The following is a 16847-nucleotide window of genomic DNA, read 5'->3' on the forward strand; positions in this document are numbered from 1 at the left end:
CATCCTGACGACGAAAATGACACATCTGTTTTTGATTAACACTTTTTTTTCAAGATTAAAAAAGAAAGCACTTGGAGCATCCATATCTTTGATAGTGTAAAATCTTGCCCTTATCAATGCTCCTTTGGCCTGCTCTTTTAGAAAAGAATTCAGTTCTTGTTTTTTTTCTTTTTCAACGCATCACAATGTACACCATCATTTTTAGTTACAAGATTTTTTTTCCAACAACTCAATGTCCTTTTGTAGAGTATTTACTGTTGATAGTTGATGTATGAGAAGCATAATTCTGACAAAATAATCTTATATTCGCCTTTCCCACATCCCACCATTGACAACGATTCTCAAACAAAAGCTTCCATTCACTCCAAAACACTTTAAAACATGTAATAATTTAACATTCAAATGCCAGTAATAATTAGATCTTAATGTCTTTTTTTACATTTAAAACCAAAGTGATCATATGGTGGACTGAAAACCCGTTTGGAAAAATACAAGCATCAATTACTCTATTATTCCACATTTCTTTCATATAAAACCTATCCAATCATGCACCCCAAAATCTATTGTCACACACTTTCAACCATGTATACTGTTTCACACTGATATTTCTTGTTCTCCATTCATCTATTAATTGAAATTCATGCATAACTTTTAACAGTGTGCTACTTGATTGACTATGAGGCTCTTCCCCATTTCTGTTCACTGTAAAATCTGTTGTGCAATTCCAGTCCCCTCCAATTACAAGACGCATACTCTCATCATACTTCTAGATGGCATTTCTTAATTTAAAAAAATTATATTAGCAATAATCTACCTTCAACAATCTGTTCCACATTTAACGAAAGTCAGTAAGTTGTAATAGCTAGTTGTAACAACCTTGTTTTAAATACTTCCACACATGCTAGCATGACGAAACTATATAGAGAAAAAATTGCGCCAAAATTCAGAAATCTTTGGAAGATATCACTGAACATTTATGTAACCACAGCATTTTTCATAATTTTAAATTAGACAAATCTGATATTATTTTAATCTCTAATATGTTATTTAACAGTTGATATGGTTCTTTAATGTTTCGCTAACTAGCAGCCCATAAAGTATATTTTACTTTACCGTAAATGCTTGTTAATAAATTCAGCAATCCACTTTAACCATATTTCAAAGATAACAGAAGAGTAATTCTGAAATTTTATATAAAGAAGTCCTAGAGGGGTCAAAAAAGTTAAGCTAATTGCATTTTTGCTAATTGCATTTAATGTACATAACTATAATAAAATAAAATTAAACCTTTACATTCAGTTTGCACATTCCCGTGCTCTTTTAAAGTATACTATTTCCATAACAAGTACACTTAATAATATGCTATAAAGTGTATTTCATTTACTTTTGCTTTTAATGCCACTTGCTTTGTTATTCTTTTATATAATGCAAATACATTCATATATTCTTATGGCCTTTAAATTGTGACTTTTCAGAGTCAACCCTGGTAAGTATAGCTATTCATTTTCTTCGTTTCCTCTGTTTCACCTTACACACACACACTCAGTGCAGATTCCCCCAGATGGCTCCATGTCACCTAACAGGAACAAAATCCATCAGGAATAATGTGACATCGGTTGGACAAACACACACACAACGACACATCCAGACAGACCATCCTCATCCACTGCTGCAGTGAGCCATCTGTGAATCAGAAAATGATTTATTTATTCAGAGATAAACATCACACATACTCCCATTCTCTCGCTTTCTCCTCCTCACACAAAAAGACAGGCACATGGGCACAGTCTTTTTTCATCCTACATTGTGTATGTGTTGAGCAGAAAATGAGCTGGGAGGAAGACCTGGGCCCTCCGTCTTCCTCTAAAAGATCATTCTGTTTCAGTCTACCGCACAACGACTCTGTTTCTCCTCCTCATGCTTGATGGATAGGAAAAATGACGAAAGAGTGTAGATGCACAAAGGGATGAATAATCAGAATGTCTGCGTCCCCTACCGATGTCATTCTGAGTTGTGAGGACTACCTCTCTAGAGTAGCAAACAGCACACAGAGCCCCCGAGGAACACTGTTCCAGCAACTGTACAAAAAGATCTCAGCTTAAATCAGAAAAATGACTGAAGTTTAGCAAAAACCCAAATGCTTGTCCTTTATCCAGCAGAGAAAAGAGTTCGATATGAACCATCGTTGTCAGAAGAAACAGCTACTAAAGAAGTGACAGAAATCAGCACAGTCTTTTACAGTTTACAGAGATACTGCACTTGAACAGATAAGGAGGTATTCATTCCTAACACAGAGAGAGAGAGAGAGAGAGAGAGAGAGAGAGAGAGAGAGAGAGAGAGAGAGAGAGAGAGAGAGAGAGAGAGAGAGAGAGAGAGAGAGAGAGAGAGAGAGAGAGAGAGAGAGAGAGAGAGAGAGAGAGAGAGAGAGAGAGAGAGAGAGAGAGAGAGAGAGAGAGAGAGAGAGAGAGAGAGAATGCTCCAAAACCAGCATTGTTCATGCTCTCAGAAGCACCAAGGTCCTTGCTGTTGAAATATTACGTTTAAAGTTATTTTGTCTAGTCTTGGGAGCTGAAACAAAATTTCAACTTGATAATATGCTTTAAACATGCTTAATGACAAATTTCATTATGCAAGTTTGGTGTCTCAGAGAAAAGGAATAAATCCAATGAATCTTTCCATGCCATATTGTTTAGATTGGTGTACACATTGTAGTACAATCCTGTCAGTTTTTTTTTTTTTCATGTGTTTTCGAAATTAGCACCAAACCGAAAAGTAAAATCTATATTTTAGATCAGTGATTCCCAACCTTAGAGCACCTTAGAGGGGTTGTCAAGAGTTTGCAAGGAGGGCGTGGGAACTTTGAATATGCTTTGAAGACAAACAAGGATGCAAAAAAGCTCAGCGGCAGCGGCAGCAGTGTCTCAGTCACCACCAGGATAGAGTAAAATACTTCTTTAAGTATCTCTCAACAAATCAGCATTATCAGTGGCTGCTGTTCAGTCTGCAGACCAGTTTAGTATCATTGATGTTAATATTTTAACTCAGAGTTTATTTTATTTTTTTATTCAGATTTATTTTTAATTTCAAAGATTTCGTAATTTTGTTGTGTTTTTGCAATTTTTTTAAATAGTAATATAGTTGTTGTTAAGTCTTAGTTCATTGTCCTTTGGATGAGACGTTAAACCGAGGCCTTGACTCTTTGTTGTCATTAAAAATCCCAGGATGTCCTTTGGAAAAAAAAAAGAGTATAGGGGTGTAACCCCGGCTTCCTGGCCAAATTTGCCATTTGGTCCCTGTTCATCATGGCCTCCTTATCATCCCCATACTGATTGGCTTCATCACTCTGTCTCCTCTCCACCAATAAGCTGGTGTGTGGTGGGCGTTCTGGCGCAATATGGCTGCCGTTGCATCATCCAGATGGATGCTGCACATTGGTGGTGGTTGAGAAGATTCCCCCCTTCAAATTTTAAAATTCTAATTCAAATTTTTTCATGGTTTTGGTTTTAGTTAACGATAAAAACCCTGCTGTAGACTTAAACAACAAAATGACATTGAATAATAACAATTCACCAAAAATGATGTTTAATTATGCTCTAAGGTTAATTACACCAAATGGTTGTATTTAATATTAATTTGCAATTATCAAATAACTACTGTGACTAAATTATACTTTATCGATCAAGTATAATTTAATGCCAACCTATATTATTTTATTGGAAAAACATCAGTTTATGGAATCTGTAAGATGTATAGAATCATACCTGTGCGTGTTTCTCATTGCTGTGTAGACCAAAAGTCATTCCCTCTAAAACTTCCTAATCTGTAATTGTACCGTCTGACAGAAGTAATTAAACGCTAAACACAGAATACTAATCAGTTTGCTTTTTCAACAAACACACATTCCCATTTTCAAACAAATACACCCACCAAATAAGTCCAGGGGTCAGAAAGTAAAAGTCCTGCCATATGTTTATTCCACCAATGAACTCAGCCAGCTGATTTCACTAATTAGCTCTATCTCCTGGCTGAAAAACTGCTAATTAGCAAATCCAGGTGATTGGAACAAAATACTGAGGAGGAGTTTTACTTTCTTAACCTGGGCCCGGTTTCCCGATAACGCTCACTCTTAGCGTGCTAAGAAAGCTCGAAAGATATATCTTACCAAAGTTGTTTATGTTCCTAAGTGTGTTCCCCGAACTATACCTTAGAAAGCTGCTTAAGATATACCTTCTTACGTGCGACGTTACCCGGCGCTGTCCGTGGCGGTGGTGCTGAATTGGTTGATATCGATGGCTCGAGAATCAATTATTCTCTCGTGCAGGGGCTGTTTATGTGAGAAAGCGGTGATCTTTATAAATGAAGCACTTCAGAAATAGTTGAAATTGCAATTTATTATGATTATTGGATATTATAAAAAATAATCCAAACTATAATAGCCTATAATAGCCTAGCCTACATATTTTAAAATTGTAACATATATTGCTGCCACAATAACCTTTTCAAAAATTTACGTGCCTTCTTCTCTTTCCCATTTTTGTTCGCTGAGGTGGAGCTGCAATAAAATATTGTAATTGTAAATACTTTCCAGCATTTCAGTAATAAAAGTTTACATCTTGCTACAGTGCTCGGCAGTGATCAAAAAGGATTCAAACCGTGAATTTTTAATCTCTTGTAAACTCAGAGATGTGGATTCAGACGGCAATTAAATTACCACACGACCTGTTTGTCAAAAAACAGAAGGTACTAATGTGGCCAGGGATTTTTACGCGGGTTGGGTGAGAAAAACACTGATATTATGGATTCGGACAGCACTAAAATCACCGACTTACCCCTGTAAATGTTTGAAATACCGGACGAGCCCATGTGAAACAATATTAGCGTCCGAATAGGACTTAACTGACAGTAGCCTATGCTTTCACTGGCCTTTAAAAGAGCGTTTTAATTAAATTAATAATATTGTATAATAATATAATTAAAAATCTAACAACAATCAGTGTAATGACAATTTTATTCTTTGCATGAAAACACTTGAATTAGCCTAATTTAATACTGTCTGGGTGTATTAAAACTTCAGAATTATATTCATATAGACCTGCAACAGTGATAAGGTAAAGCTAAGAGTGGTCCAGACCAACCTTACGAAAGTGTGACTTACAGAAGATATACTTAGCGAACGAACGTTTCGGGAATCGTGCCATAAGGTTAAGAGAGAGGTTAAGGAATAGGTTAAGAACTACTTAGAGATAAGAACGCTTTGGGAAACCGGGCCCTGGACTTTACACCTCTGCCGAATTCCCAGAAAAAGAAATAAATACCAAAACCCCAGAAACCAAAAGAAACAAGCATAATTGTTTATATTTTAGACCACCTGTCTGTGTGGTTTTCATGGGAAATTGCGTACATATGTCACTCACTCGAGCGCGTCTCGTCATAGAGAAAAGTTGCTGCGGCTACTTTGACATGTGTATGATGTGGGAGTGGCATAGTTGTCACAGCAAGCGAAATAAGTTGACATGGAGCTCACTAAATCTCAAACCTTTGGGGAATCGCCTGTTTAAAAAAAAAATAATAAAAAACAGAACAGAGGAGAGTCTGCTGGCAATAAAACAAGAATCAACGTTGGATTGGCTTTTCAGAGATGAAGAATTGAGGGATTTGAAAAGATGCTGTTTGTATTACTCAACAGAGTAAGGTATTTTATTGAACAGATGGCAAATTGGCATATGTAGCTCTCTATAAAAGTTCATTGTAAAGCATTATTGTGAAGGGTCATTTATTATGGTTGTTGTAGAGCTGTGCTGGAATTTATTTTTAATGTGTATACCTACAGTAACGTCTTCAGCTAGTCAGCTTGAGATCATTTCCATCTAAACTGGTTATATTTCTTAAGCCTTAGTGAATGTTTTGTGTGCAGTATGATAACCATATTCATCCGCACAGTCACATAGAGCCGACGCACAACTAAAACAATGTTCATCTGAAAAATGCATGCAGTTTTGTTTTTTTATCCGCTAGAGGGCCAAAAGTTACATAGTGTTCCTTTAATTTCAGAAAATACACATCTGGGGGAATGGCAAAATGATGATTGAAATGTTTTGAGTGAGAATTATAGTGTCATTTCTCAGGTCAAGGTTATATATCATGGGAGTTTCAAAAAATCCTTCACTTTTGGACTGGTCAAGAGTCTCATAAAACCCCTGCAAGCTTGCTCGCAAAGCCAAAAGTGCAGCAAAGCAGATATTCCAGACTCACTCAATCACTTTTTCAATCTACTTGCCTTGTGCTGTGGATGAACTTTGCACAAGTTTCCCCAAATAACTCTGAAATGACAAGTGACATTGTCAGTCAAATCAGAGGCTGCGACAAGCAAGCTTGTTTTATGTCTTTGCTTTGATTTCTGTTTTCATATTGATGGGAAGAAACTTTGATTTATGTATGATCAGTGATGGGGGGAAAAAACTCTCTTTACTGATTTGAGTCTGTCTATCCGCTCAGTCAAATTAAGCAGTTTTTTATAACATAATGTGTTCATATGAGCCTGTGTGGATGACAATAAAGGGTTTTACATTCATTAATACTGGGTTACATTGCTTACAATTTTATCTAAAATCATGTCAAAAATAAATAATCTGTCAATTATTTTAAGCACTGATCTACTCGCGTTGTTTTATGTAACTAGCTTTGGATAAAAGTGTCTGCTAAATAATTAAATGTAAATGTAACCAGTTATTTTTATATATAGTCTATCTATTATATAGGTATGACAATAAAGGCCATGTGTTGTGTAATCAGCAAAGTGAGAAAATGAGTCAAGCTATGTGCATCAAACAATAATAGTGCATTTATTCCTTCACACACATAATCAAGAATTCAAATAAGGGTGATGTAGGGAAGAAAAAATATGATCCTAAAGATATTTTAAAAGGCTACAATTTTAAAACACACGCTTACTTGACAGGCACTGACAGAAATTTGGATGTACTCTTCAATTATTCCTTCACAACTGTGACAAACAGATTAACCAATTTACAGCTGAGGCATTTCAATGCAATGAGGAGTATAATAAACCTTCCCTCACTGTTTCAGTCATACATTAACATAACAATAAATCAATAACCAGAGAGGGCGCTGTTTTTATGCTTTTTATATTTTATTATTGTCATATGTTATTAAAGGGTTAGTTCACCCAAAAATTCTATCATTAATTACTCATCCTCATGTTGTTCCAACCCCGTAAGACTTTCGTTCATCTTCGGAAGTTCGGAACACAAAAACTCAGTTCTCGCACATGCGTCGTGGCGCTCTTGTGGACTCTCTCAGAGGCCCACACAGAAGAAAATCAATAGTTGAATAAAGTCGTTATTTTGGGGGGGGGGGGGGGTTTGCGCACAAAAAGTATTCTCGTCGCTTGATAAACTTAAGGTTGAGCCACTGTAGTCACTTGGACTATTTTAACGATGTCTTTACTAACTTTTCTGGACTGGCAGAATGAAATTGCCTAGAAGCCTATGAAGGAGTGAGACAGCTCTCAGATTTCATCAAAAATATCTTCATTTGTGTTCCGAAGATAAACGAAAGTCTTACGGGGTTGGAACAACATGAGGGTAAAGTCATTAATGACAGAATTTTCATCTTTGGGTGAACTAACCCTTTAACAACAGCAATGTTACAATAGTGTTAATACATCATCGTGAGACACCATACTGAAATTTATGTTTCTCAAATGAGAACCACAGCTGCTCAGTGTTAAGTTGTAATTTTATGGTGTTCAACATTTTTATTAGTTTTAAAAGTCTATATAGCTTTTATTAATTTATGTTTTAGTTATTTTAGAATATCAAGTTAAACTAAACGACAATGATAAATGTAGCATGGCAATAGCAGAATTAAAATTCAGTCAGTCTTTATTTAGTAAATGGATACACAATAAATGTAACCATTTAAAAGAAAAAATAAATGTTTTGTTATAGCTTTTGTGCAGTAATACAACCTGTGACATCACAACTCTTCCCTGAGTTAAACAGACAACGGTACAGAGAGACAGTTAAAGACAGGCAGATAAGATAAAGAGAGGGACAGTGAAAGAGGGAAACTGGAAAGCCACAAGGCAACAGAAGACAAATGGGAGGGCACAACTGCATTTCTTCTGGAAGTAAAAATGAGTTTTACAGTGTAAAAACACAGGACAAAAGAGGGTTTTTTTTTCATAAACTACCGCTGAAAAGGAGATCAGTACTGCTTCCCTTACCGATACACAATCAGACACAAGTCCCACTGTCTCAAGATTTCCATAGATATACTAACTTGATTAATATATTGCTACAATGACTGCATCCGAAATCGCATACTTATACATTAGGCGAAAACAGTATGTGACAAAAGTAGTATGTCTGAATTACACAGTACTAAAACAATAGGGAATAAGTACCCGGATGACCGACTACTTCCGGCGGGATTCTGATGTGTAGGATGGACACTTTACTATCCCATGAGGCCACGGTGACAGATATGAGTTTATCCATTGCGATTCCAGCAACTAATAATAAAAGCAAAAAAAAAATGTAAGGCCAGAATCAAAACTATGCATTAATAAAAAAAGATACTAGTTAATATTAATGTACAGTTGGCTATTATTATAATAATAATAAATATTTTGTTATTAAGTGCCAACAAACTCAATGACATCACAGGTTGTGGTACTGCAAGATGGCACTGCTACAAAACCTACGCCTATAATAAAACATCTTTTTTTTAATAGTTACATTTATCATGTTTGTTCTAAAAAAATGACTGCTTTATTTACACTTTAAGTTTTGTTATAATATATTTGTTATTATATATATTATTTCAGTTAACGTTCATTTTATTCCAAGTAACGAAAATGTTTTTATGCTTTTGGTTTTAGTTAGATAATATAATCCTGCAGCAGCTACGCAACGACTCCAGACCCTCTATGGATGTTTACATAAAATCTAGTTTCTGAGCAGACATCTTTGTTCAAAGTGTTGAATAAATGATTCTGTCTCTGCCTTCTTCTGAAAGGAAAATCCTGCTGTTCAGTTACAAAAGAAAAAAGAATCACGACACTGGAGTAAACCAGGAATGGAGGTGGGAAGATCTGACAGCTGAGACTTATTTCATTCTTTTTTTTTTCTCTCCCCTTTTTTAACTTCACAACAAATGTTTCACTAATGTCTCCCTAAAGCCCTCAATGGCTTTCATTGATAAAAATGGTCAGTGGAAACATTCAAAGACACCCACTGTCTTCAGGAATACGAGTCTAAATGAGACGTAATTCAAATTGATTTTGTTTTAAGTTCAGTTGTGGACAGTCTGAACCTCAAACACACACTAACTGCATAACTTTCTTTGTTCTTATATGCTGAATATTGTCTTTCATTATTCTAAAACACTAAAAAAGACAAAGAAAAAAACAACATCCTACCTTTCAGAGGAAGTATGTAGGAGTTGTGATGTAGAAAATGGCAAAGGAAGCATGTATCAGTCATTTACTGACACAACAAAAGAAAAAAGAAAAACAGTAGGAAACCTGGAACCACTGTGTTCCTTTAAAAACTCTAAAGCAACTGACAAAACTGGATTTTTAATGTGAAAACGGTTTCCTCTGCGGAGATTGTGTCTACAGAATTTTAATCGGAATATATTTGGATGTAAATATATAGCCCACGAAACGAGCGGTTTGTGTGAGAAAACGAACAGTATTTATATCGTTTATACCTCTTGTAACACAGCCACGTCCAAGTGATCTGAGGGCGTGCGCGCGTCTCCTGCTGTGTGATGTGTGCGCAGACTGGTGCATAGATATATATACACTAGATGTCGCCTTAAAGACATTCGTTCCAATGAACTGCCGTAGCCAAGGCGACGTCTAGTGTATATACATCTATGCACCAGTCTGCGCACACATCACACAGCAGGAAGCGCGCGCGCCCTCAGATCACTTGGACGTGGCTGTGTTACAACAGGTATAAACGATATAAATACTGTTCGTTTTCTCACACAAACCGCTCGTTTCGTGTCTTAGGCCATCAATGTGTACTTACGATGGGGAATTGTTTAATTTGGACGATGGGGAATTGTTTTAATTTGGACTCTGTGCATGCTCTTTGAGACAGTGACCATAGACCTGCATTATATGACTGACAGACAAGAACGGTTTGACCTAAAAATATCACAATTGAAACTACTGCGGAAAAAAAGACACCTACATCTTGGATGCATCTTTTGCAGCGATTTTTGTGTGACAATATCAATGAACAACCCTGACCACTCGGTGAGTTTCACGTCTGAGTTTCACCTATGCAACCAGTCTACTGTGGGCAGGGAAAGCGAAAGAAACCTAAAATTCTCGGGACAGCAGCATTTGTCCAAAATTTTATCTTAACCGTTCTGTTTCATCAGAAACGATCTGTAAACAGGGCTTTAAGTGTAAAATACCGAACTTGTCCTTTAAATTATAGAGATTTTATTATGAGGGGGTAAAAGAGAGTGACAGACAGTAGTAATAACACTACTACGGTTAGATCTGAGACTCAGCACAAACTGAAGCACAATTTAATTGTGATTACTTGAGGCTTTCATCAAGACCTGGGAGAAAAATGTTCCCCAATTTAGGACAGAATCATCAGACAGCTGAATAACAGATTTCACAGCTGAAGTGGATCCAAATGTGCTGAGAAACGCTCTATGATTTCTGTAATAATTGCATTTGTGTTTTGCAAGCGTACATTTAAAACCAAGGCTTTTTGAACCTCTTGTGATGAATGATGAATATATTGGAATGAATAACACATTAAATATATTTGTGTTTTTTGAGACAGTGGGAACAACAGACTAGCCATAAAGGACAAATTGTCTTGCATTTACTGTTTTGAAAAGACAACAATGTGTTTGTGAGAGGAATATAAAGAGCTATGAAGAGAATCTGTAAAATAGCCAAAATGTCTCTCATATAAAAGAATCTATATCCGAGTGGCATGTGGTTGACTTATAAAATCATAAGTCAAACTTCCAATGATCCCATGAGCTTTAAAGGTGGTAATTTTTAACAAGATCCCAAATCTTAACATCATGTGCAGCACGTTTTGCAACAACACAATCACAACTCATGTGTGAATGCTGCAAAGAGCTGTGTATACATATGGAGAGCCCTTATGGTAAGAGAGTTGTGAAAATTGGTGATGTAAAACTAAATTATAACAATTATTTCTTTCACAAAAAACAAGCTTACAATTTTGAGTGTACTTCAAGAAAACAAAGTTTAAGAACCGAAATGCTGCGTGAGATTTGAGTTATCTGTGAGCACATACACCTTCAATACAAATGCCCTTGTAATGCCATGCTAATGTGTTATAGGTTCTTTCGATGTGAGTGCCTGAACAACACTTCACAGTTATAATGTATAGCCTTAATGGGCTCTTGTCCTGCTAGATGTGCGAGAAATACCAACTTCACATAGTTTGTTAAGGCAGCTGACACAAGGAAACCAGAAAGCCCTCACCCCCACCAGTTAACATATTGAACCATGGTACTTGTGAGTTATGACTAGCCTCACACTTACTATAAGAGGACATCCTCACCTTCCCTTCATTCCCTTCACACAGGCAACTCGTTATTATTAAATCAGAGGAAAGAAGCGCTAAAAATGGATTTTCAGGAATTGTGTTATTGCTCTGTTAGCCTAGATATGAATGTGACATACGGCCTTGTCAATCAGACATCTCAGATCTGTTGGCAGACACACAGCTGCGAACTATTGAATTATTTTAGACAAAAGTGTTACAGGATTATTCAAATTGCCATGCACTTGACTGAATCAGAACATAGCATTTAATAAAAAGCAACACTGCCCTCTAGAGGAGAGCTAGTATATAATGCAATGGTTTTATTTTGACCCATCCAGACAGTAATAATATAATATAACAATATAAATTCAGACTTTAATTCACTTAAAACTCAATGAACAATGGTATCAATTGACCATTTGTGGACAGTTAATCAGGTACACCAAAGTCATTCTGCCTGCACGGTCAAATGTGTAAATAACTTTACTTGTGAATGAGCCTTTTACACCTGAAGAATCTCTCACTGGGATATTATAAGCTGTACTGCTTTTTTGGTGTGGTTTCCTCAAAGGCAAAAAAAGTTCGAAATACACTGTGGGTACATCTACTTTTCAAATGCCTTCTTTGAGCCTTGGAAGTGTGCATTACACCTTCAAAGGAGAAGTAGTTCCTCCAAATCTCCAAAATCAGAACATCCTGTATTTATCAGGCATATATATCACCCTCTGAATATATGGCAAATGGCTCACCAATGTGATTCGACCAAAAACACACACTCTTTCATTTGCTCACGTAGTTCGCTATCTCTTTATCCAGGTTGAAGGCAAAACGGTGGTTGAGGAAAAGGAGCTGACCATGAGGAAGGAGTCTGTGCAACAATGCGTCCACTCGATCACTTTTCAGCAACACCTGAAAATAACAGCCAAGTCAGCCAGAGGAAAAAAGGGGTAGTCAAATAATCAATAGATTGGCGGTCTGCCTATTCTGAATGCGTTTCTTTGTTCACTGCCTGACAATAAGTCTGGCCTTAGTCATACAGTAAATAAAAATTATAGAATTCTGGAGTAAACGTCTGAAGAAAATACCCCTGAGCTCATTGGCTTTTCTATGGATGTACTGATTACAGTGTAATCAACAGCCTAACATGTATCTCATACAGAATGATATGCATATCCTTATTTCAATTTCAGGCATATTGGTGGAAAGAAACTAGGCCAGCATACATAAGAAAATCTTACACTCTGTCTACTTCTTCATAAGATTATGGAAATTCAATAGAGGTTCAGTTCAGCTATAACAAAAGTCATTTTCAGAATCTTAAAACTGCATGAATCTATTTAATGATATAATGAAAACATCAAACTTCTCAGGCACATTCACTCGACAGTCTCTCAAACACACAACAAGAATAACAGGGGTTTTTTACACTGCCATTCAAAGGTTTTGGGTTAGCAAGATTTCTTTAAAATAAATGAGTACTTTTATACAGCAAGGACCCAATAAATTGATCAGAAGTGACACTAAAGACATGTACAACTGTTACATAAAAAAATCTATTTCAAATAAATGCTATTTTTAAGCTTTCTATTCATCAAACATTCTTGAAAAAATTCAAATCACCATATTAGAATGATTTCTGAAGGATTATGGTATTCTGAAGACTGGAGTATTGATGCTGAAACTTCAGCTTTGCCATCACAAGAATGACATTTTAAAATATTTTAAATTTAAGTTATTTTAAATTGTAATTATATATTGCATTATTACTGGTTTTATTGTATTTTGATCAAATATATCAATGCAGCCTTGTAGAGTATAATAAAATTCTTTCAAAAACCTTACAAAATCTTACAGACCGGTAGTGATTATCTTCCATTTAATGGATACATTTAAATTCTGGTGCTGCATTACACCTGCACCCAAACATACAAGTAAACAGACAACACATATACAAACATGTACATGCATGCACACAGACAAGATACTACAAGAACTATTGACTGAAAGAACTACTGGATGTCACATATGTAAGTGTATTAGAAAGTGACATAAAAATGATTATAATGTGAATAGTTTTCCCATGAAGGAACAGATAGAGGAAATGAATCAAAAAAAGAGATGCATTTAAGTGGCAAACAACAGTACAGCGTTCATTTTTGGCTGTTTATGGCACACCTCTCCTCAACAAGCCACGAGATTTGAGGTATCACTCATAGTTATGCTAACAATTTCATTAAGTTTAGGTTTAGCTTAATTAAGTCTTGAACCCCAAGTACTGCAGTAGTAATAGTCACATTTACCTGAGCAAGCTAATACAATATTCATAAAAGCCTGTTCACACCAAGAACGATAACTATACAGATAACTATATTAGCAGACACACCAACGCACAATGTTCTGTTTATTATAAACTCTATAATAAATGTTGTCGTCTGCCACTTTAAATGCTCAAGCTCTTTAAAGCAGGATGGATTCTGATTGGCTGTCAATGTTTTTATCTTTTATCATATATATATTTAAAAAGTACTAAAAAGGATTCCAACGATATCGCTCCTCTGTGCCGTAATTATTGTGGTGTGGCTATTCTTTTGAATTCAGAATGATTTTTAAAACTATAAAAAAAACTATAAAAACTATAGTTGTGGTGTGGACTTTGCTATTTTTCTTTTTTATATCTAAAACAATTTTTAGAACTATATCTTTATCCTTATCATTAGTTATCGACCTTAGATTTAACAGGTCTTTAGTTCTAGAAAGCCTCACCTCAGCACCAGGTCCCAGCAGACGAAGCTCCTCCAGGCAGTGACGTGCAATGTTGCGAAGCGTTCCCTCTGCGAGCAGAAGGTTCTCGTGTGGCCTGCAGACAAGAGTGAATGCTAGTGACTGCACCCCCAGCCACAGAACAACACTCCGGTCTGGAAACAGCTCTGCATTGCCCAGGGAAAACACCCCCCTGTCAGCTTCCCCCAGGGCTACAGCCTCCTCACCCAACACAGCTTCAGTGCACAGACTGCCTGAGGCTTCCCTACTCAGAGCCACCGCACTCCTCACCTGTCTGAGAGAGAGGAAGGGCAGAAAAAGAGATTATTGTTCCTCATATATACATACAAACATGTACCGACAAAATACCATTGTTACTGGAGTTATTGATAATGCAGATACTTGGGCTGCATCCGAAATCGCATACTTCTCTACTATAGTAGGCGAAAACAGTATGTGATAAGAGTAGTATGTCCGAGTTCACACAGTACTCATAAAAGAGCAGGCAAAAAGTACCCGGGTGACCGACTACTTCCGGCGAGATTCTGATGTGTGCATAGGATGGACACTTTATTATCCCATGAGGCCAAGCAAGAGGATTTATCAGTGAAGCAACGCAACTGACCCTTGTATCACATGATAATGAAAACATTGCAAATGTAGTAGCCTACGTCCAGATTACATTCATAAGTCACATTCATAATATAGAATGTACTTTCTTAACATTCAGAAAGTAGCTTACTTACTCAAAACAAGTACCGTTACCTGCTCAAGAGAGTAAGGATTTCGGACACAGCCTTGGTATTCAAGTTTGCATGAAACGAAAGTTGCATAGTCTTCCGTAAACACATCATCAGAGATGTCATTACAAAAGGGAGGTAAAGTTATTTTGATAAAAGATTGAGGGCACATGAATTTAAAATAAAAAATATGATGATTAAATTGTTAATTTTGATTTCATGGTGACCTTTGTTAATAATGTTGTACATTAACATTTGTAGGTTTGACTGTACGAAACTGAATAAATATGGGTTGGGGGGGGGGTGCGTTTTTGTGATAATTGTTATGTAATTTAGCGTTAATTGTCGGGCAAGCAGTTCTGGAAAGCTTCTCTGCGACTGGTAAATTGTTTTATCATCTCACCTCGCTACCACGTGGAGTTTCTCTTTCTGCATCAGTCGCCTCTGCTCCGGTGTGTAATCACGACCATCTCCGGTCTCTGGTCCGAATACACGCGCGTACAGTATTCGGATCTCGCCTGCGGACAGAGCGCTCACCGGGCACACCGTGTGGATTAAGAAACACAGCACCATATCTGATTTAACATTTCATAAAAAAACATAAGAATACTGACACATTTACCAGACTTGCTGACACAGAAAAAAAGGTGCCCGCTGTACGATAAACTTGTAATAAATTTGTGTCAATGTGTCATGATTCTGCCATTGTAGACAAACTCTGCATTATTATTTCCGTATTTGGTCACATGACTGTGAATCAGCTGATCATTGCGCAGTTTCATTTTCAACTCTAGATGGCGCTATTGGATTCTGTTGAACTCATGTGTCCAACTGTTACTAAATTTTGTACAATATTTGGGACATAAATATTGATTTGAGTTATTCTGATGTGCTCTATTGCCATACAAATTCAGTAAACTTTTAAATAAATAAAAAACACAAAAGTATATTTAGCCTAAGATAAAGGCTGAGTAGTGGACCAATATATATATATATATATATATATATATATATATATACAGTATATATATATATATATATATATATATATATATATATATATATATATATATATATATATATATATATATACTGTATATATTTGCCCCTTTTAAGAATAATGTGGAATTACTTTAAATTTGTAACATATTTAGATATAAGTTTAGCATTTGCAGGATGATGACGCATCAGCCAATAGCAATAATAATACCCTAGACTTTTGATATAATTCTTATTAATATTTAAATATATTTTTAAATGAGAGACAAAGCAGAATACCAGTAAAAGAGATTTATCTGAAAGGTAAAATTATTCTGTGCTTATATGAATATTTAATTAATTGTCCATATTTTAACCAAAGATATATCATAATGGCAACACTATGAATGCAAATGTAATAATTTCACTCAGCTAACCTATAGATTTTAATGAAAGCAAAGATGTCTGAAATGTATGTGTGTGGGGGGGGGGGGGATATATAATTTATATCATTACAAGATATATATATATATATATATCATTTATTAATTAAATGTGCTGCATATATTGTTCTGATGCCACCACCAGAGTTTTTCAAAATATGCAGATCTACAGTAACTAATCTGGATTTACATTCTTCAGTGTGATCTTTGAGGTATGCAAATTGTAAATTGTAACAAATCTGTATCTGCATATAGTTCTCTCGACCTCAAATATGCACAGAGATATGCGCATGCAAATTCATGCAGTGCCATTGACAGAAGACTAAATTGGACGTATTCGA

At 36.0% G+C, this 16847-nt stretch overlaps 1 protein-coding gene across 2 annotated transcripts; it reads right to left on the minus strand.

The window, feature by feature from the left end:
• Positions 1-242: 242 nt before the first annotated feature.
• Positions 243-15839, minus strand: ap5s1 (adaptor related protein complex 5 subunit sigma 1). 2 transcript variants are annotated; one of them, XM_081351259.1, is made up of 4 exons: positions 15489-15839; positions 14349-14640; positions 12335-12494; positions 243-1683 (listed from the first exon to the last, which is right to left on the minus strand). In XM_081351259.1, the coding sequence occupies exons 1-3, from the start codon at positions 15656-15658 to the stop codon at positions 12366-12368; spliced, it is 591 nt and encodes a 196-aa protein (XP_081207385.1). In that variant the 5' UTR covers positions 15659-15839; the 3' UTR covers positions 243-1683; positions 12335-12365. The 2 variants fall into 2 exon arrangements, with proteins under 2 accessions (XP_081207385.1, XP_081207384.1); XM_081351258.1 differs by lacking the exon at positions 243-1683 and having other exon boundaries at positions 10867-12494.
• Positions 15840-16847: the final 1008 nt, after the last annotated feature.

The sequence above is a fragment of the Scardinius erythrophthalmus genome (assembly GCF_964197995.2).
Source record: "Scardinius erythrophthalmus genome assembly, chromosome: 21".
NCBI classification, from domain to species: domain Eukaryota; kingdom Metazoa; phylum Chordata; class Actinopteri; order Cypriniformes; family Leuciscidae; genus Scardinius; species Scardinius erythrophthalmus.